Here is a 22331-nt window from a genome sequence, read left to right on the forward strand (position 1 = left end):
GAAGCTGATGTGTTGAATAATTTCTTGTTTATCCACTATTGGGTCTTTTCACTGATATGGGGTGTAGAGCTGTAGTGAGGACGATGGAGAAGAGTATTAAAATACACAGCTTTGAAATACACAGCTTTGCTTAACACTAGTTTGTGAACATATTGGGTTGGGGTGGATCCACTGGTGAGGATCATGGCTTGCGTGTGGTTGTTCATTAAATGAGGAATGGTAACAGTTTATTCCTTCCTGGTTGACGGAGTCAAAAGAAGGCCATGTACAAAGGTTGTTGCTTCTTAGCATTTTTCATGAACTTGTCATCCACTGTGCCTCTTGATCAATGGAATCCCCATTGTACTCCAGTAGGAGCTCTTCAGCCACTGGGAGGAGTTGACTGAAGAGAATTTTTGCAATGACATTCTCTGTGGTGGACAGCAGGGACAGCCCTCTGTACTTACCACAATTCATCTTAATCTCATTTCTTAATGCTTGGTCACAGAGCATCTCAGAGCTCCATTGGTGTACTCTCCTTTGAGTGTGAGAGAAGGTCACATATTTTTGCCAAGAGAACTTCACCATTTTTCAATAGCTCACTGGATATTCCATTGTGCCAGTGGGCTTGTTGATTCTCAGCTGTGGGATGGCTTTTTCAACTAGTTGTCAGGTTGGGATTGTAATGGGTAGCGTGCTGTGGGATGTGGTCAAGGGCACCCACATTAAAGATCGAATCCAAAATGCTCCTTCTTAATGAGTGCTGACTGCTTCTGTTCTTGATAAGCAATACTTTATTCTTGGATCTCTGAGGTAGGTCCTTGAATGCTTGGACTTTAGGTGGTCTTGCCGGTATTGAACAATCCAATTACATCATAGCTATCAGCAAGTTGCTGGTTTTACTGCAGTTTCCAGCCATCATCCATTTCTTTAGGTGCTGGTGTTCTGTTGAAATTTGGCTTCCATTTAACTGTAAGTCTGCTTTCTTTCCTTTGGCTTCAGAGTGAATGCAGCTCAGGATCACGTTGTGTTTGCGATTTTGTAGCTCCAGGTCACCTGGTTACTCTCAAATCAGTCTTGATGTTTTCTACTAGTGAAGCCAAGAGTTTCTTGCAATTATGATACATGATGGTTTTAAGGGTAGAGCAGGTATTGTGGGCATTCTGCAGTTCCTATCCATTTTGAGCACACCAGTTGGCTGTATGTCACTGACCAAGCAGGTCTTTCTTTGTTAAATTGACAAATGAATTTCTTATGACAGCATCTCTGTTCCTGCCACTGCCATTTTTGTACCAGCTTGATCTACACCATAGATTGTATCAGGCCATGGTTCCTCCAGCAGTTGTCAGCTCCAGTCATTACACAGGTTGCATGAGCATCCTTGCAGTACCTCACACAGATTTTCAAGTAGTCATGCAGGTACCAACATATGGACTGAAAGGTGTTACCATGAGATTTTGTATTTATCTTTGATGAAATAAAGTGTTTGTTATGACCTAGTGTAGACATCATGTCAAGACAAGGACTCTTATTGTTTACCTTCTCTAGACGTTCCATGTCAAACATAGTTTCCAGAGATGCATGTCCCTCCCAACTCTGGCATTGAAGTCAAGGAGGAGAATCAGTTGAGCCTGGGCTCCATTCATCTCAGTTACCACTGTCATCAGACAGACCTTGCTATGTAGTAGTCACAGTGCAACAGCCATCCCATGTTAAAAGAATCACATGCAAGCTTCTTCCACTCTGTCCCAAAATTAAGTTTGGGACCTAGGACATCAGGATCCTCACAAACAATACCAGTAAAGAAAGACCTGAATACTGCACCACTGTCAATACTGAGGAACCCTGGTATTGTGACATTTACATTGTTATATCTCGCTTAGAGCAGCAGACAGGTGAAGTCCAGCTCAAAAGGAAGTGATAGATACACCTTAGTCTGGGAAGGGTAAATCTGAGGAAGAATACGGACTCTATGGGATTGATTTCAAAATTTAAAAAGGGAACTAGTTACATCGTGGCAAACTTCCTCATGCTTTTCATTTCCTACGAGTGAATGCATGACCTCCTGATTCACCACAACCCAGGACAAGTACATCACAGTCATCAATGCTTATGCTTACTCTTAAAAGCCACATTTTAACCTGAAGGGGAATTCAACTTCAGCTCTCAGTCATTGTTCCACATCCCAAAGGGAGACAGTATGATTAGCATTGATGTAACTGAATGGCAGAGCACACTCTGTCAATGGGCTGAATGGCCTATTCTTAATCCTATATGAATTACAATAGAGTAATTTATGAAAAATGCAGATAACCACAAACTAAAGGTCCAGATTTTTGTTCAAGCCAAGTTGTTAAAAAAAGTGACCAAATGAGTTTTGGAAAAATGCATGCACTATACGGTATGAATAGAATTTGACAGAAACCAACAGTGTTTCCTAGCAAGTTTACCAAATGATTATGCAAGTAGTACGACAAATTTAACAATGGAAGGCCTACATCTGGACCAGTCATGCATGTAATATTTTACTCATGCCTATCATGTGACAGCAAATTTCCCAAAAGTAAATTACATTAAGTTTATTGGTAAATCTATTACCAAACACCAGCAATAAACATTTTGATGCTTGACTTCCTGTGAATTACACTATTGAGCCATTTTTCTTTGCCCCCGACCCCTCTCATGGGATGTAGCCATTGCTGGCAAGCTCGATTGCATTTGAAGGGTGCAGCTTGTTTGGCTATTTCAGAGGGAAGTTCAGAGTTAACCATATTAGTATGATTCTGAAATCACACAGAGGCCAGATTAGATGAGGATGACATTTTTTTTTTGTTTAAAAAAAAATTGTTTAACTAGGTGGTTTTTTTTAAAACTGCAATCAACAATGTTTTTGGTACCATTATTGAGGCTAGTTTTATATTTCAGATATAATTACTCAAACCAGCTGTTCTAGAATTACTTAATATTACATTCATAAATTTTAAAATATTTGAAAGAGGAAATAGTATATATGCACAGAATAACTGATCAACTATATGACAGCTTACACACACACATATGGTGTATATTACTGGTCATTTTTAATGACAAACTTTGATACTCTTTTTTGGGATGGAAATTCATGCTAAGTCTCTTCCATCAACTATTTCTTCTCCAAGTGCTTAGTCACTTTCAATGCCCTGAACCAAGCCAATTTCAAATAGATAGCTTGCCTAGTCAACTCCAAACAGCACAGGCTAAGGTAGATTTGCATGTAACATGTCAGGTATATCAGACTATTACACCTCAGGGTCCTGAGTAAATACAGGGCTGACTAAATGTATCCCGCCCCTCCCCCAAAGAAATCAAAATACATTATCTACAACAGACCCAATTTGGTACATAACAATTTAAAAATTAAACATATACTAAATAATCTATCACTTCACTGTGTTATATTAAGATGTAACATGAAGTTAAAAAAAAAACTGTTATTGATTTGAATTTCGAGATTACTTCCGAATTGACAATCTTCAAAAGCATACAAGCTAGGAATTAGGAATTAGATAAGGCTTAAAAAGTCCAACCATTCAAGGGTGTACATTTTTTAAAATATTAAGGCTTTGAAGCAAAACGCCATTGTACTATATCAGCAAGTCTTGCGAAAGAAAATACAGGTGCAGTAACAGTCAACTGTCCAATCGGCTCTCCCAACTTCTAACAGAAGTATGAGTCATGATCAGCAGGAAGGTGGCAGCGCCAGCCCAGGTTTAAAATAGGTTTTCCAGCAGCACAGATATCACAAGCACTCAGGCGCCTCCTCCAAACAGAACTCACATATCACCAGCTCAGGGGAGGAAAATAACTTGGGAAAATGAATTATTTACTCTGTATTTACAACACCTTCTTTCCGCATTTTTAACTCTTAAAGAGTCCTCCTCCTGGTGGTGGTGGTGCTGCTGCTGCTGCTGCTCCCAGAAACCGCCAGGGTCACAAACTCAGCACGACGTAGCCCAACGTAAGGCTCAACAGCTGACTCAGGTGGAGGGGTGCCCTCTCAAATATTAGTCCCACGCAAACATGTATCTTCCCATAACCTGCCCACACTGATCTTCCCAGGCGCTGACGATTCTGCTTTTAATAGCAGCTGTTTGCGTCAGTCGCTCGTTTGAAAATAACAGACAGGAATTTCAAGAACAACGGTATTCCCTCAGCCCGGGCGCGCCTGCGCATTCCGCCTGGCCTGGATCATGTGATCCGGGGCTGGCCGCATTACGTCAGAGGGAAGTGGTGAATGTAACGAAGCAGCAGCTGCGGGACAGCACGACAGGTGGAGCGGAGACAAAGCGGAACGCACAGGTAAGGTCTAACTGGCAGCGCCCTTGTCCTATGCCGGCAACTCCAGTGTTCATAAAAGCTTCATTGTTAGTTTGGAATCAGAGCTTTTTGTTTTCCGTGAAAAGAGCGAACTCATTCGAGAGCAGCATTTAATTTATTCATTTTCTATACTCCTTTTGGGATGTTTCAAGCAGCTTCTTAATCTGTTGGCGCTGTTTCTATCTTTTCCCCCTTCGAAATTGCTGGATTGTTTTTTTTATCTCAAACCTCGCTAATCTATTGATTTTTTTTTAAAACCCGTCGATTTTCTGATCTATCAATTATCCGTTCAGTTTGTTTGCTCACGCTGAGTTTAAAAATCGCTATGGCGTAAATCCGTTTGGTTCTGATGTTTGCCTTCGTTCTCTCAGCTCCTTTTAATTGGACACACGGATTAAAGGAGGCTATTGTTTTTCTGTAATGTTCCTGGAACGATTAGCAAAAAGCTTTTCAAAATAATCCGTTTGAAACAATTAGGGAGTCTGTGTCCTTCTGCAACCTGGGATACAAATGTGCAACTGTTCTATTTATTTTTAAAACTCAATTAATAAATTTTAAAATGATATACTTTCGTGTCCATCGGGAGTACCTGAACATAAGTATGAGATGAGAAAAGTGTCGTTCTGCCTTCAAAGCTAGTTGACCTGTTCGCTTCTATGTTATAAAGTTCTTAACATGTTTGCCTCAACTGTACTACACTACCGGGTGATTATTTACTTGCCTTTTTCAGTAACCTAAACTTGTTTTGGTGTGTTTTTATTTTTCACTTCCGCTTTCACCTCTCCCGCTTGGTTCTTGGCTAATGCATTCTCCTGTGGAAATTGATCTGTTAACAATTGTACTTCAAAATCGCAATTGTTTTACAGACCTGGAGCCAGTTGTATAATTGCAGAAAGATTAAGAATCTTTGAAGCCGTTAGCCACTCCCTGCACGCACTTTCTCCAGTCTATTAACGTGTAGAAAAACGAAGTAGATCCATATGTTTTCAAACTGCCCTGAAAGCAAATTATAGCCCCGCGTCATGTGCTTAAATTTGTATGCAGTTTTTCTTGTGATTCTGCATTATGGTGAGTTTTACGAGGAACTTCCATATTTGTCAGGCACCCAAGGTGTACTGAGCTCCTGCGTTGACTAATGACTGGCCTTGACTAGTTTGCGTCTAACTAGAAAATACCGAGGAGGTTAGGCAGAGAATTTGAATGCGATCGTGTCTGATTTGAAGGCAAAATACTGCAGCTGATGAAAAAAAATTTGGAAGAAAAAGTAACTGGTGGCCTGCAGGCCAGCCAGGATCTCCAGTAATGTCGGGATATAATTTTCGGTGTTGATCCTTAACTTGGAAATTAACACTGAAGCAGGTTCAAATCTCCGACAACGTTTTCTTTGGCTGTTATAAGTAACCATAGTTTATAATGACCGTTGGAAACTAAACTTTGTGAAAAAATATTTTTTTCCCTTTGATTTCAAGTCACAGAGGTGCTCCAGTTTAGCATCACTCATGAACGAGAACCCGCCACCTTATCCTGGGCCAGGCCCAGCTGGTGCATATCCACCTTATCCACAACCGCATGGTCCGGGTCCTAATGTTGCTTACCCAGGTTATCCACCACCTCCAGGAGGGCAACCTGTATATCAAGGATATCCACAGTATGGTTGGCAGAATGCACCTCCTCAACCAGGCATGGTTTACGCAGATGCTCCAAAAAACACAGGTATGATTGGCTAGCTGGAAAAGTCTTTTTAAATTAAAGTTTTAATGGGTTACTTAGAACTAAATTCCTCTAGTTTTAACTCTCATTCCAGTTGAGCAAGTTTTATATATACAAATCGTTAAGTTTCTAGTTGAAAATTTAAATATTTAACAATGTTAATGTTAAGACTTTTAAAAAGATTATGTAATTATCTGATTGTCACAAATTTACAATGAAATGTGACAATATGCAACAACCTTTAAATATGTGGTAAAGTGTATATTTTGGTTCTAGGATATCTTAATTTGTTTGAAATTCTGTTTGAATAGCTGGTTTAAATTTACCTAATGCACAATTTTCTTAACTTAAATTAGCCACGTTTCAGTGTGAGAAAATATTTGCTTAGCATATGGAATGCACTGTCTAAAAATGTAGGCAAATTCAATTGAGGCATTCTGGAATACATAGGATTATTTGGATAGAAATTCTGTGCAGGGATATAAGGAAAAGACGAGGTCGGCACTAATTACTAGAATCTATGCAGACCTGATACGCTGAATGGCCTCCTCTGGGCTTTAACAATTTTATGATGTGACACCTATCGAACACCTTTTTTAGAAATCCAAGTAACGCCATCCAACCATTCTCCTTTATCTCCTTGAATGTTACTTTAAAAAGGTCTAATAGCTTAATTAAACACAATTTCCTTTGAACAAACCCACGTTCATTCTACTTGATCACATTTTTTATAAGGATAGCACTATAATCTTTTTGTAATGAATTCTAGCATCTTCCCTATAACAGATATATATTGTTTAAGTTGTTGCATTTGCTATTTTCTGATCTGCTGGGGCTCTTGCTCTTGCTCACAAGTCCTAGACTCTCATGCTGTCAAAGGATGGCCAAAGGAATCTGGTGTACTTGTAAGTAAGTTATGAAAGCTAAAATGCAGGTGTAGCAAATAACTAAGGCAAAGTGTTTGTTCCTCTTTATTGCGAGAGATTTTGAGTGCAGGTGTAAAGGTGTCTTGCTTAAAATCACCTGCGAGAGTGTGTGTGTGTGTGTGCATGAATGAGTGTGCACCTGGAATATTGTGTGCAGCTTTGATTACTTTACCTCTGTGAAGATAGTTACACTTTTTTCATAGAGGGAGGGCAGTGGAGGTTCACCAGGCTAATCCCTGTAATAGTAAGATAGCAGGGAGATATTTTCTTGTTTAGAATGCAAGGTGATTTCATTGAAACAACATAAATTCTCCCACAGCTTGACAGGCTAGGTGTAGACAGGACTCCTTGCTAGAGTTTCTGGAGCCAGTGGAAATGGTCTCAAAATAAGGGACAAACTATTTGGGACTGCGCTGAGGAATTTCTTCATTCTAGGTAATGAACTTTTGAAATTCTGTACACCAGAGAGCTCTGGAGTCTGTCATTGAGTATGTTTAAGACCAAGATCAATAGATTTATAGTTATTAGTGACATCAAGGAATACAATGCTGGTGTAGGTTTATGACATTTTAATGATCAGCTGTGATCTAGAATGTAGGCTTGAGGGGCTGAATAGTCTTGTTCTGTTTTTCTTATAACAAATAGGGAAATTTCTCAAATAAGAGGTTACAGGTTAGGTTATAAAATTGCAGAAATTAGCAAAGTTATTGAATATTAGAGCTTCAAGAAGCAAGGGGATACATCAGTGTTACAGGACAATGATAGGTGTTGGAAGTTAGTGAAATTGAGATTTATTGTAAAGTTACGGGATTATTAGACCTAATCGCCCGTCTTGTGGAGGAAGTAGAAGTTTCTCCGTTCTTACAGAGAATGGTGGCCATAATTGTTGGGAAATTCCATAATGTCCTCTTAGTTTCTCACAGTAATATTAGTTGCAGTACTTTCTGGCATAAAGAAGTTCTGGTATGATTTTAGCTGCAGACTAAAACACTTGATGGATGAGTGAAAAGTTGATGTCATGCATTTAGTGTTCTTATTTAGATAAAGTAATAGTGATGTTTGGCAGTTACAAAACTGAACTAATTTAACTTTTCACATCAGTTACATTTTTACAGGAAATATATTGCAAATCAGGGGAGAAAATGGCCTAGTAGTATTATCGCTGGACTGTTAATCCAGAGACCCAGATAACATTCTGGGGACCCGGGTTCGAATCCTGCCATCCTGCAGATGGTGGAATTTGAATTGAATAAATATCTGGAATTAAGAGTCTAATGATGACCGCGAATCCATTGCCAATTGTTGGAAAAACCCACCTGGCTCACTAATGTCCTTTTAGGGAAGGAAGCTGCCATCCATACCTGGTTTGGCCTACATGTGACTCCAGACCCACAACAATGTGGTTGACTCTTAACAGCCCTCTGGGCAATTAGGGATGGACGATAAATGCTGCTTCACCAGTGACGGCCTCATCCTGTGAACAAAACAAAGAGCTAATTCATATTTATGGATACATGTTTACTTGAAGAACATTAAATTATGGAGGAATTGATATGTGAGTACCAACAATTATTAAACTGTGATGCTCCCTGCAGCCTACCATGACATTGAAATTATAGCAGAACAAAAAAATAGAATTATCATAGAATCCCTACAGAGTAGAAGCAGGCCATTTTAGCCCATCAAGTCCACACTGACCCTTCGAAGATCATTCTACCCAGACCCAATCCCCTGACTTATCCCTACATCTCCCATGGCTAATCCACCTAACCCACACATCTTTGGACTGCAGGAGGAACCCAGACAAAACCCACACAGACACAAGGAGAGCATGCAAACTCCTCACAGACATTCCAGCCTCGGGCAACTCAAACCTGGATGCCTGGCACTGAGGCAGCAGTGCTAACCACTGAGCCACCATGTCGCCCCCTAAGTGGCAGATAATTGGGTGGATCAGTTCTGCAGTTACGTAGTTTTTATGTCCTTAGGATAGTCCAAAGCACTATACAACTAATTACTTTGACACACAGTCACTGGTATGTAGGTAAATAGGATAACCAGTTATTGTACAGTAAGGATCCAGGATCAAAATTGATTAGCTAATCTGTTTATGGTGTTACTGAAGGGAGTAATCTTGTACAGTGTACTGGAGAATACCAGGCCTTCATATAATTACATGAAATCATTTGCATGTTCTGGAACCACTAGAAGGTATGGAATGAGGTGATCTTGCAGTGCTATGTAGGGTAGATGCGGGGTGGGAGGAGGGGTGGGGGGGGGATATTTCCCGTGGCTGAAAGGTGTAGAACTGAGGGGCACAATCTCAAAAGCCAAGCCAGCTTTGCTATAGAATAATGAGGAATTTCTTCACTTGGAGGGTAACAAATCTTTGGAATTCTCTAATCCAGATTGTTGTGGAAGCTCGGTCATTGAGTATGTTGTAGGTAAAGATCAATAGATTTCTAGATGTAATTTACATCAAAAAATAATGGGAATAATGTAGGAAAATATTTGCTTGGAAATCAGCTACAATTTTGAATTGCAGAGTATGATCAAGGGGCTACGTTTGTATTTTGGTTTGATTTATTGTCGCATGTACCTAAATACAGTGAAAACTTCTGTTCTGCGAGTGGCACAGGCAGATCATAGCAAACAAGGACATAAAGATCATAGGATGCTTAGACAGCAAAGCATACAAGGTTACGACTGCATGGGAGATGTGCAACAGTAGGATCAACATCAGGTATGAAATTAGAGGTCTGTTCAGCAGTCTAGAACACATTATTTTGAAATTTTTCTGACTTAGAGCAAGTAGAACAGCAACTTGCATTTATGCAGCATAATAAAATATCTAAAAGTGCTCCACAGAAACAATATAAAATAAAATCTGGTGCTGAACTACAAGGAAATATCAGGACAGAGAAATGATTAGAGGTAGGTTTTGAAAACACATTTAAAGGAGGAGAGACTGAGCTTCAGGGATGAAATTCCAGATCTTGGTAGCTAAGACAGCTGAATGTTTGACCTCCAGTGGCAGAACAGGTAACAACCTTGTGTATTGGGGTGCAGAGATCTTTGGGGTTTTGTGGCTGGGGGAGGTTGAAGGTATGGATTGATGATACTACGGACGAATTTGAAAGAAAGGACAAGAATTTCAAAATTGATTTTTGACTGGCTACTAAAGTACTTGGGTGAGCAGAGAAATGATGTCAGTGGGACTTGGAGTTAAGTTTTGCAGCGGAGTTTTTGATTATCTGAACTTTACATAGAATGGAAGATAGGCGTGAGTAATGGGTGTTCATGAGATAACCAAGGCATCACTTAGGATTTCAGCTGCAGATTAACTGAGGCAAAAGCAGAGTCAGACAGTGTAACTGTTGTGAATAGATAGATTTGTGCATGAATTGAACATGTGGTTTGAAGTTCATCTCTGTAATAGGATGCCAAATCTGTCTTGCTCAGCCTCAAAGTGCTAGGGTGGAGTCTGTGGCTCAGGAATGAAGTTTTGTGGTGAGATTGAAGACAATGGATTGTTTCATCCTTCACTGTGGTCTGTTGAAGTAAACCAATAGGGCCCAATTTTTAACTCAAATGGGGTAGTACAATTTTGGTTTAAAATTTGGGCCCGTAGTTCATCTAATAGCAATGTAATTGTGTACTGGGGTTCTCAACAATAAGTTAACCAAACAAAGTGTGGGCTAATGCCGAAGCCAGATTCTGATGGTATCACAAGATGGAAGATGTACTACTGTTAAATGTTTGAGTTCAATGAAGCATAATTGATGAATACCATATTCCTACTTTCTCACCAAAGCCCTTGATGCCATTAATATCTAAAAACCTATCAATCTCTTTCTCGAACGTATGCAAAAGCCCAGTCACCACAGCCTTCTGTAGTAGAGAATTCCATAGGTTAACAACATTGCATCAAGAAATGCTACCTCAGCTCAATCCTAAATAATGTAATCCATATCCTGAGATTGACTCCTACGTTTTACCAATGCTGTTGTTAGGCTAATCGGTCTGTGATTCTGTATTTTCCCCTTTTTTTAAAACAGTAAAGTATACATTTACCAGCCTCCAATCGGTAGGAATGACTCCAGAGCCCATAGAATTTTGGAAGATGCTCACCGATGCGCACAATATTTCCAGGGGCCACTTCCTTTAGTACTGTGATATGTAGATTATCAGCCCCTGGGGATTTGTCAGCCTTTACCCTTGTTAGCTTATGGTGAACATGGGGGAAAAAAAAACACTTGGCCACCAAGTGATTACACAAGATATAAATTTTTGTATTGGTTAGGGATTCCACTATTTCTATTGTTTGAAACTATGTATTATGTTATTTATAAATGTTCTGGCAGGAATTACATTTATACAACCAGAAAATAAGCCATTGCATTAATGAACTTGAGTTACATTTTATATTGTGACACATTGTACCCTTAATCTGTTGCAATTACATTATTTCTGTTAAATTTATTTGTCAGCTTTTAAATTCTGAGAAATAACAAGCTATTTATTAAATAACAAAGTGGAGAGCTGGAGGAACACGGCAAGCCAGGCAGCTTCAGAGGAACTGGAAAGCTGGCGTTTCGGGTCAGGACCCTTTTCAGAAATGGGGAAGCTATTTATTAGCTCTGTTTACAAAATGTACTATATCTAGTTTTCACAGAATCAATTCACTCATTTACCAGTTTATACAGTTCTATGAAAATAGTGTAGCCCAAAATAGCTCTGAGTAGATAATGAAGAAAACATGAACCAAAATATGATATCTCTGTTGATAAAGAAGTTATTCAGAACATCCATCTCCAGAACTTTTCAGCTTTTAAACTCTTGACTTGTTGATTGGTTATGTATTCAACTGTAGGCTTGGCTATTAAATAACTAATTCACAATTCACTGAAATGATTAAAAGACTTGAACTGTTCATGCAGCATTGTAACAGACCTGTACTTGTTTATGAAACTTAATATTTTGTATACTGTAACTGACTGAGACTGCAGTCTGAGGATTCATGTGATAATTGTAAACTACTCAAACTTTGCTCCTGTGGTAGTGGTGTTGGCCAGCCATGTTGCTAAGGAACTTCAATTTGGAAACCTCACCATCCTATGTTTATAGTGCAATCTCATGGCCTCATATGCAGTTTACTGGATATACTGTAAGGGAGCCTATTGGAAAGGCACTGATGCAAGACCATTATTGCATGGTGGCCAGAATCCTCCAATATGTCACTGAAGTGGCTATTCTTCAAGTCTGTGATCTGACAATAAGGATTTTTTTTTTAAAAAACCCTGATGGCCATTATTGACTTCTCTGATGTTTACTTACCCTAAGTCTAGATATTTCCACTTCTGTATTGAGTCATTAGATACTGATCAAAGTTAGAACATTGTTGAGGAACCAACAAAAGAATGGACTGTTTTAAACTGAGTTTTGTATAATAGTTCAGGGTTAATTAATAATAATCTTTATAACAAACAATCCTCTGGGAAAGTGGGAATGTAATTCAACAGGTCAGCCCACTCCAGGGAATTGGGATTGAACAATAAATGCTGGCCTTGCCAGCAATGCACACATTCTGAAAATGAATTTCTACAAAAAAGAGATACTGCAACTAAATTTAAGCCAAGTATATATTGAGATGAGGCAGGTTGTGCAAAAATAGTTTGGGAAATTATATCCGTGGATAAGGTGAACAGTTTGCCTCTGGGGAATTTTAACTGATGCAGTGATGCTTATGTTATCTGCCATGAGAAACTGGGCATGGTTGTGATGGTACTGAAGAATCCAACATGCTTTTATTAGTGTGAACTATTATACATTTGCATTGCACTTCTCCGATGCCTAGGTGTCTGGGCTAACGTAAGCTAATAGATTATAACAGAAGCACATGCTTCTAGTAGCATATCTAGCTTTGATTCTGGATGTGATAGAGGATTGGACCTTTTTATACCCTGAGGCCACATGCAATTTATAATGATATCTTGAGCGCATCTCAAAGGGCATACTGACTCAAGTAATAAACATGCTCCTTTTTTCCAAAAAGAAAATATCCCAAGCAGATATGCCTGTACACACAAACACATGTCAATTTGGTAATAGTACAAATAGGTAAAACTTCTCTTTAAATAAGAGAATTTCTGGCATGTAATGGGTTTTATTTTCATTTGAGGTTTTAAATGAGCATACAGTTGTGCATTAGGATTTCAGTTTAGAAAGCACTGGAATGGAATTTTTTGGCTTAGGACAAACATCCATAGTTTGTAGAAAGCCATTTTTGTTTTTGCAGGAGTCTTGGCTGGAACTTGATGTGGAACAGTTCTTCCTAAAGGTATTTAGCAGTCCTAAACTAGAGTTTAATTTTAATGTTCCAGACCAGAAGTATTGGCTTCAAAGCCTAAAGGGGTCCCTTGAAGCTGAGAAAATCTGCGCTCTGTGTATGAAGCCTTGAGGAAGAGCCCATCAGATTCTTAGGACTGGGAATTGAAGCATTTAAGTCAAACCACGTGTAATAGAGAAGGGAATTTTCTGAGTACTGTAAAAGAATGGTGTTCAGATTATCTTGTATTTTACCTTGTATTTCAAGAACATTAAAATGTGGTATCTTGCTAATGTGATTTTATTCACTACTTTTGTGTAATATATTTGTTTTATTTTTGAAACCGAATAAACATGCTTACGTTTCAGTGAAAAGCCACCTCGTTAAAACCAAATAAATAAAAAAAAATACAAGAAGACAGGAAGAATAGAGGAGCTGAGTATTATTTAAACAGGCTACAGAACAGGGATTTGGGAATGCTCGTTCTCAAATCTCAAAAATCTAGTCCAAGTTGAGTGGGTAATAGGGAAGATAAATGAAATGTTGTCCTTTTGCAAAGGGAATGAAGTGTAAAAGTAGGGATATGTTCGCTAAAACTATACAAGGCACTAGTCAATCAACAACTGCAATACTGTGAACATTTTTGAGCCTCTTTATCGAAGGAAAGATAAACTGGCACTGGAGGTGTTCTAGAGAAGTCTTACTAGGCTGGCAGTTACAGAGGGACTGTCTTATGAGGAGAAGTTAAGTAGATTACTTAGATTGGGTGTATACCTGTAGAAATATAGAGGAATAAGGGGGAACATTTATTGAAATGTAAGATTTTTGGGGAACTTGATAGAGTAGTTGCAGAAGGGTTGTTTCTCCCTTGTGGGAGAACTAGGAAAGGAGTCAAAATAAGGAGTCACAGATTAAGATGTGGAGGCATTTATTCTCTGCAAGTAGAGTGTTTTTGGAATTCTTTACCACAAGGCTGTTGAGGGTGGTTCACTAAGTGTGTTCAAGGCTGAGGTAGACAGACTTTTAGAACCAAGGTCATCCAGCCCCCCTCTGTGGCTAGTCTGCTCCATCCCAGGGAAGATCTTGGTGAATCTCTTCTGCATCCCCATCAGTGCCATCACATCCTTCGTATAAATGCAGTGAACACAACTGCGCACACTACTCCATAAGTGTGGCCTAACCAAAGTCCTGTATAGCTCCAAAATAATCTCCCTGCTTTTATAATCAATGCCATGACTCAAAGGCAAATGTCCCACTAATCTATCCCATTAACCTGTCCCGCCACCTTCAGAGATCTGTGAATCAGGGCAGCAGCCCCCCCCCCCCGCTAAGTCACCCGGTTCCTTTGAGCTTCATGTTCATGTTCTGCCATTCATTTAGTACTGTCTTGTGTTGTTGCTACTTCCAAAGTGCATCGTCTCTCACTTTTCGGGCTTAAAATTTATCTGCCACTAATCTGCCGACTGACCAATTCATCTACGTTCTCCTATAACCTAAGACCACATTTTCAACTGTACCGTTTATATCCCAACTAATAAGGGACCCAGCACTGATCCCTATTGTATACCACTGTACATTGGGGCCCCAGTGACAGTCTATTATCACTAAGCCAACTTTGGATCCAACTTGCCAAGTTACCTTGGCTCCCATCTGTATCCTCCTTCTCCAAAGCAAAGAGAGACAAGAAGTACTTGTTTAACACCTTATCAGTATCCTCTGGCTTCACGCACAATATGCCCACTTGGTCCCTAATCTGCCCTACTCTTTCCCTGGTTATCCTATTTCCCCTTTAAAGAATTTCTTGGGATTCTGTTCTGGCCAGTTTTTTATGCCCCTTCTTTCTCTTCTAACTGCTTAAGTTCACCCTTGCACTTTGTGTATTCCGCTAGGGCATCTGTTGATTTCTTACTTCTGCTCCTAAGTCTTCTAGTTTTAAGCCAAATTTCAGTCCAGGATTTGACTTGTCATAACATTGCCGTGTTTCTTTCCTATCTCTCCTCATTAATCTATCCAAGGTCATCTTGTTCAAGCTTCCTGCTCCCTTGACCCCAATCCCAATAAACTGCTGATAACTCTACTTCACTTCAAGGTTCCTATTTTAGCAGAGTTTACCTTCTCCTCCTCTCTTAGGTACTGCTCTTCTATGCTACCCATTCAAATCTGCCGTCATTGCCTTTAAACCCTTATTGACTGTTTATTCAAGCAACCACCTCACTTGTACTCTCCCTTTCGTCTAAAGTACTTGAAGGCATTGTTGTCCAATTTCCGCTTCTCCCCGCCGCCCCCCCAACCAAAAAAAAATCATGTCCATATTTGTCCATGCTCCATGTTGGAAACTCTCTCCAATCAATTTTCCACCATTGCCTTGGTAACAAAACATGGCATCATCATAAGTATGAATGATGTGCTTTCTGACTCTGGCTGTGGTAATCTAGCACCACACATCCTCCTGGATCTACTTTTAATCTTTGACACAGTTGACCACATTATCCTCTCCATCACCCAGCTGGGTGGAAATGTTCATGCTTGATTCCATTCTTAGTTATCCAGTCTTAGACAGTGAATCACTTGCAATGGTTTCTGTTCCCCTTCCTGAAATGTTACCTCTGGTGTCCGCCAATGATTTATCCTCTTTCCCCCTCCTCTTTCATATCTGCCTGATTCTTCCCAGTGGTATCATCTGAAAAGGTGTCAGTTTCCATTTATGTGCAGAGAATGCACAATTCTGCCACATCACCATTCATCCTATGTCTTGTTTTCGTCACTTTAAAAACATCCAATGCTGGATGTGATTTCCTTCAATTAAATTTTGAGAAGTTTGTGGCTGTTGCTTTTTAATCCTCTCCAGAAATTCTGTTCCTTAATCAATTTGTCCCTCTGTCTGGCAGCTATGTGGGGTGCAACTGGAACAGTTCACAACCTTGGTTACATATTTGATCCCAGCATAAACTTCTGACACAGATGCTGTGCATGCCTCCACCATCAGAATATCACATAGTCTTGTCTCTGCTGAGGGCTGATGAAGCCCTCATCCAGGTTTTTGCTACTATTAGATTTGACTATGCCAATGCTTTCCTGGGTTGACCTCCCATCTTCCAAGCTACACAAATCTGAATTCACCCAAAACTTCCTTGCTGTATTGCAGCTTTTAGCAAATCCATTCAACCAGCCTACATTCACTTTCAGTTCAGCAATATTTCATTTTTTTTTTTTTCAGATTCTCATTCTGTATTTCAAATCCCTCATGGCCTTGCCTTTTATCCCTGTAATTACCTCCAATACACAACACTTCAATCTCCTGTACTCCTTAAATTTTGGTGGCCTCAGCATTAATTTTGCTGCACCTTTTTGGGCATGTCTTAATATCCAAGACCTTAGATGGCTTAACCATTCTGCTAATATTCAATCAATATTTAAATAGTAAATTTTGAGGATGTGGTTGTCTCTGGCAGAAGTAACCTTGATTGCTAATGGCTAGTTGTCCGAAGTTGATTTAACCTTTAGCAGCCCTATATGGGTCTGTGATTAGAAATATGTGTAAACCAGATCCAGGAAGGACGGTAGCTTTGGTTTGCCTAAAAAAAGTTAGAAAGTCAGTTAAATTTTTAATAATTTAGTAGTATTCTTGATGCTTGCTCATTTTCAAGTTCTTTTATTCCTAGATATATTTAATCAAAGCCGAACTGCATTGTATTTTCCTGGATTATTAGTTCAACAGTAGAACCATCGTGTTCCTTTGGCAAAATTTTGTGATCAAGAAATAACAGTTGAGCATGAGATAATTAGACATTTAAGTAGTATAAGTCTATGAACTAACAGGCATAGTCAAAATCTATTGTTCAGAGTCAAATCCTTTTGTACTGTCCTCAACCTTGCTCTTTAATGAAAACTGATAGTTGTCCTGAATGGACAAATTATCTTTTTTTTTTGGAGTGAGAGAACTTTCAGAAAAATCTGAACTTTTTTTGTTGTTGTAATATTTTGACTCTGTGGTGCCCGTTCTGACCCTAAAAATGGTAGATTTTAGGCAATGTGTTCTTGGAACCTCAGGAGAACATTGAATTTACATAATTCTTTCTCTTGCTGGAGTCCCTAATCTATTGGGTAGTATTCTAATCATGGATTAATGGGGTGTTTTGGAGCATGCTACTTTTGGACTACAGAGAATTAATCACTCCATAATTGCACATGTTCTCTGAAATGTTTGATCAAAGATCTTGGAAAGTATGAGTGAGTTACTTATCACTTCCTGTATTTCTATTACTGCTGTACCTGCAGTTATAGAAAGAAAGGATTATCCCCTCGTTTAAACAATAAAAGATGTTCAGCCAAGATCCAAAGGTCTTTTTTTCAATTTTAAATGAGGTGGGTAATGACATTTTAAGCACCACAGTTATATTTGTGCGGTAACAAAAGCAGACACAATTCATAGAAGTACGGCCCAAGCAACTTTAGATGCTTATCCTCTAACAACTTGTGTAGTACCTTTTTAATACAAAAGTATTCTGTTTACATTTACACACCTTATATGCTTAACCCTTCCACCTTTTTTTCTTCTCCACCTAAGTATTCAATCTAATCTTCAATATTGACATAATTTCCACACCAACCACTTAAACCTAGGAATGAACTCCACAGTTTCATGACTGCATAAAAGTAAATACATTTTTCTTGTGTTCGAAAGCACTTCATTGTATCTGTGATAAGGGTGGAGCTGGAGGAACACAGGAGGCCAGGCAGCCTTAGGAGTAGGAAAATTGAAGGGTCCTGATCTGAAATTTCTTCAGAAATGGGAGGGGAAAGGGAGTTCAGAAATAGAGAAGTCGGGGGGTGGTGGGGATTGATCAGTGAGGTGGGAGGGGTGGATAGGTGGGAGAGAAGATAACTACTGTCCCATCATTTAATTTTAAGTAGCGTTTTCTTTTTTTTTCCCTTTCCTCCTGTTTCCCCAGACGATTAAATCCTGCGGGTTAAAGGTAGACTACTATCTTGGATAGAGGACTGACTCATTGATAGAAAGCAGATAAATGGGCGCTTCTCTGGATGCCGAACTGAAACTAGTGGGATGAGCAGGCTTCAGCTTCTCCGACTTCAACTATTGGCAATCTATGTAAATAATCCACAAGCAAGTACAGAGTGTGATGTAGCAAAACTTGCAAATAATACTGAAATAGGTGGTAAAGCAGGCTGTGATGAGAAGACAGAGCTCAGAGATGGATATTGCTAGGCCAGGAGAATGGGCCAGAATCTAGCAAGGGGAGTTTCATGTGGACAAGTGTGAGGTGGTCCATTTTGGCTGGAAGAATAAAAGGGCCAATATTATTTAAATTGGAAACAGATTCAAAGTGGGTCAGTGCAAAGATATCTGGGCTTCTTTATGCATGGATCACAGAAAGTAGGTATACAGGTGCAGCATATAAGAAAGGCAAATGGAATCCTAGCATTTCCTGCAAAAAGACTGGATTATAAAAGTAAAGTGATTTTACAATTATATAAGGCATTGGTGAGGCCACATGTGGCATATTGTGTCCACTTTTTGTCTCCTTGAAGGATGTGGTGGCACTGGAGGCAGTTCAAAGGAGATTCATCAAGTTAATTCCACGGATGAAAGGGCTGTCACATGAGGAGTAGCTGAATAGCTTGGGCTTGTACTCACTCGCATTCGGAAGAATGAAGGGCAATCCAATTGAAGTATATAAAATGCTAAAGGGGATTGATACGGACGTTGAGCAAATACCACCCCCCCACCCCCGCCAACCACCTTGTGGAATAGTCTCAAACAAGAAGTCATAGATATAGAGTGAGAGGACGTAGGCTCAAAACTGAGGATAAACTACTTCTGAGGGTAGTGAATCTGTGGACTGCATTGCTACAGTGTACAGTGGAGGCATAATCAATCAAATTCAAGAAAGAAATGGATGTTTCTGATGAACGGCCGGATAAAACCCTATGGGGAGCAGGCACGAAAGTGGAGTTGAGACGAGGATAAGATCAGCCATGATCCTGTTAAATGGTGAAGTGGGCTCAGAGCTGAGTTGCCTACTCCTGTTCTTATGTTCCCTATACTGTGCCAGGCACAGTGTGTATCCCCTCAAACTCCATTTCCTTCCTATCGTTTGAAGACTGTATATCTCAGTCTAACAGATGTTGCAAGTTTTCTCTTGGCTGATTGCTTATCATTTTGGCTTTTATGTACTAAACCTCTGAAGGTGAAACAGAATTAGAGTAGCTGTATTCTTAGCCTGCCGTGCAGCTTTTAATTTTCAGTGAATCTTCTACTATTGTTCCCCACCACAGAGCTAACTTTCAGAGTATAATATTTTTTAATCAAGATGCTTTGGATCAAATTACTGCCTTTGAATCCATTTTCCAATATAACAAATATCCCATTGTAGTTTTGCATGGATTTCTGAATAATTAATTATACTACTTTGCTATCCTGTGCAAATTTTAACATATTTGCATCATTAAATGTTTTCCTTTTACGTGGAGGTCAGGGGTGGAACATTAGACGTGCTGAGTTGTACGGGTGCAACACAGTACACCACTACATTGTATAATCCAAGTGAGTGCAAGAAAAGTCAGGTTTTCAATCCTCTTTACTTGAGCTCCTCCTTCTTTCTGCCCAGGTATTAGGGATGAACTTTAGACAAAAGTGCTTTATTTCAAATTTTGTTTTAGACATTTACATAGCTGATGCATTTTTCCACATGTGCTGTATTAAGCCAGTAACTATCTTTAAATTGCAGAGTGTGCCAGCGAACTGCTTTAGCTTTTCTGATGGTATTGCTTGAAAAGAGAACATTTTGGAAGAATCTCTACCCTTTAAATAGTACCATGGGAGTTTTAATTTAATGAACTGATGAAATAGGTAATGAGACAATTTAACATTGTCATTCAGATGATGGTATTTCTCAGAAAGCATCGCTCATAAGTAATGCATCATAAGATTAACCTTAAGCAACCCTTATTCTGGTACGTGATATGAATCAGACCTTTTGATCCAGAGGGAGAATGTTAGCAGTTGAGCAAAGCTGATGTGTACTTTGGCACAGCTTATTACTGTAAGATCCATCATGAACTCAATCTCCTTTAGTTATCTAGCCAATGAACTGAAGAAATATTTAATCAATCCCAGGTCCTTTTAAGAGCACATAGAGTAGGATTAAGTCATTCAGCCCTCAAGCCTGCCCTGTCATTCCACATGATCATGGCTGATCTGTCCCAGGCCTCAATTCCCTACGTGCTAATGTTGTTTTATTTTATGCACAAGAATGGCCAGATCCCTCTGTGCTGCCCTTTTCTGGAATGTCTCTCCATTTAAGTCTGCATTTTAATTCAGCTGACCAAAGTTCATGACCTCTTATTTTCCTACAATAAACTTCATGTGTCATATTTTTGCCCACTCCCTCAACCTATCTATATCCCCATGCACAACTCAACTGGTCTCATTCCCCTGTTCTTTGTCCATAGCCCTGCAATTTTTTTTTCCCTTTCAGGACCTTATCCAAATTTCTGGAAAGCCTCAAGTCAGCCTCCTGAGTCTCGGACAATACATTTCAAATTCACACCACTGCGCATGTAGGGAAGACGAAGTGTTGCTGTTTTCCTGCAGCCAACTTAAATGGGTGTCATCTGGTTCTTGGCATTCTTCTCCTCCTGTTTCTCCGCACCCCCCCCCCCCCTCCAAACTCAAAATCATTTGGCCGTTCAAATGATCATGGCTGATCATTCAAGTCAATATCTTGTTATTACTTCCTTGTTGTTCCCTTTTATCTCTAAGAACTATATTTAACAGCTTCTTGAAAACATTCAGCATTTTGGCCTCAACCAGTTTCTATGGCTCCCCCTTCACTGATGAAGGAATTCCTCCTCACCTCAGTCCTAAATGGCCTTCCTTATACCTTCAAACTGTGACCCCCTGCTTCTGGACTCCGCAGTCATTGAGAACATCTGCTTTGTATCCACCCAGTGGAGACCTGATTAAAAAATGTTTATAGGTGTCTAAGATTTCTTCTCTCCACAACCCCCTGCCCAATAGCTCTCTCTAAAGTCTAATGAATATAGTCCTAACTGATCTAGTTTCTCTTCATATGCCAATCCTGTCACCTCAGGAATCAGTCTAGTAGACCTTCATTGCGCACTCACCATAGCCAGAACATTGAAACTCCAAAAAGGAGACTAGCAAATCTCCTTGACCATCTGTTTGAGGAAAACGACCTTGGCTTCTCCAATCAATTCGCATAATTTCAGTTCATTTCACGAATCTTTGAACCTTCTCTAATCCCTTCAGTTACTCTTGAACTGTATCTGCATAGATGGTAGCTTCATTTGCAGCCCCATTGAGATACAATTGATTCAGTGTAAATAAACTTGCATTTCAGGAATTGGAGCAACGCCCACGCCCACCCCCACCCCAGCCAAATCCCTTGCCATTTCTCCAACCACTCAATTCTATATACGGTATATTACACCAGAAGTATTCTGACAATTTCATCCTTGAGCTTCTGCTTAGTTATTTATTTCCTACTTCACTAGAAACTTTTAACAGAAGCTCATCTCCCTTTTCTGTCATTTTGTTCATCCTCCCTCCATGTTCTGCAACTGTACAGATGCTACCATACCTGCTGAGTATCTTTGGGAATTTCTGTTTCTATTTCAGATCTCCAGCATATGCTGCACTTGGCTTCTATTTTATCCTAGAATTGTGCCCACAGCATCACCTGTCTGTTTGCCTTAACATTGTTTAGAGTATGATGCACTTGTCCTGTACTACCTGCCTGGCCCTGCAGTCTGTCTAGAGGTCACTCATTCTCTCACTGCTTGCACACGAAGTGCTGGATGATAGCCTCCTGAAATTAGCTAACCCGATACTTCTCAATTGACATACTGCAATAACACAAACTGTTCCTTGAACTGCTCCTCCAGCTGCTAACATGGTGCATAATCTTAAACTTAGAGTTTGACCATTTTAGGATTCAAATTAGGAAAGACCATCCCACATAAAGGATGGTGAAAAGCTAGCATTTACC

The 22331-nt window shown here is 39.6% G+C and overlaps 2 protein-coding genes across 2 annotated transcripts in view; one reads left to right on the plus strand and one right to left on the minus strand.

Annotated features, from left to right (window-relative positions):
* Positions 1-4191, minus strand: part of LOC109922298 (prostate androgen-regulated mucin-like protein 1) — a 91065-nt gene extending 86874 nt beyond the window's left edge. The window contains exon 1 of the mRNA XM_048603416.1: positions 3862-4191. The gene's annotated coding sequence lies outside the window, so the exon portion shown is untranslated. The remainder of the gene's footprint in view (positions 1-3861) is intronic.
* LOC109933047 (cysteine-rich and transmembrane domain-containing protein 1) overlaps positions 4176-22331 on the plus strand; it is a 31019-nt gene continuing 12863 nt past the window's right edge. Inside the window, exons 1-2 of the mRNA XM_020532073.2 lie at positions 4176-4317; positions 5805-6048. Coding sequence (XP_020387662.1) covers positions 5835-6048 — 214 coding nt within the window. The 5' untranslated portion in view covers positions 4176-4317; positions 5805-5834. The remainder of the gene's footprint in view (positions 4318-5804; positions 6049-22331) is intronic.

The sequence above is a fragment of the Rhincodon typus genome, chromosome 12 (genome assembly GCF_021869965.1).
Source record: "Rhincodon typus isolate 14 chromosome 12, sRhiTyp1.1, whole genome shotgun sequence".
Lineage (NCBI taxonomy): Eukaryota > Metazoa > Chordata > Chondrichthyes > Orectolobiformes > Rhincodontidae > Rhincodon > Rhincodon typus.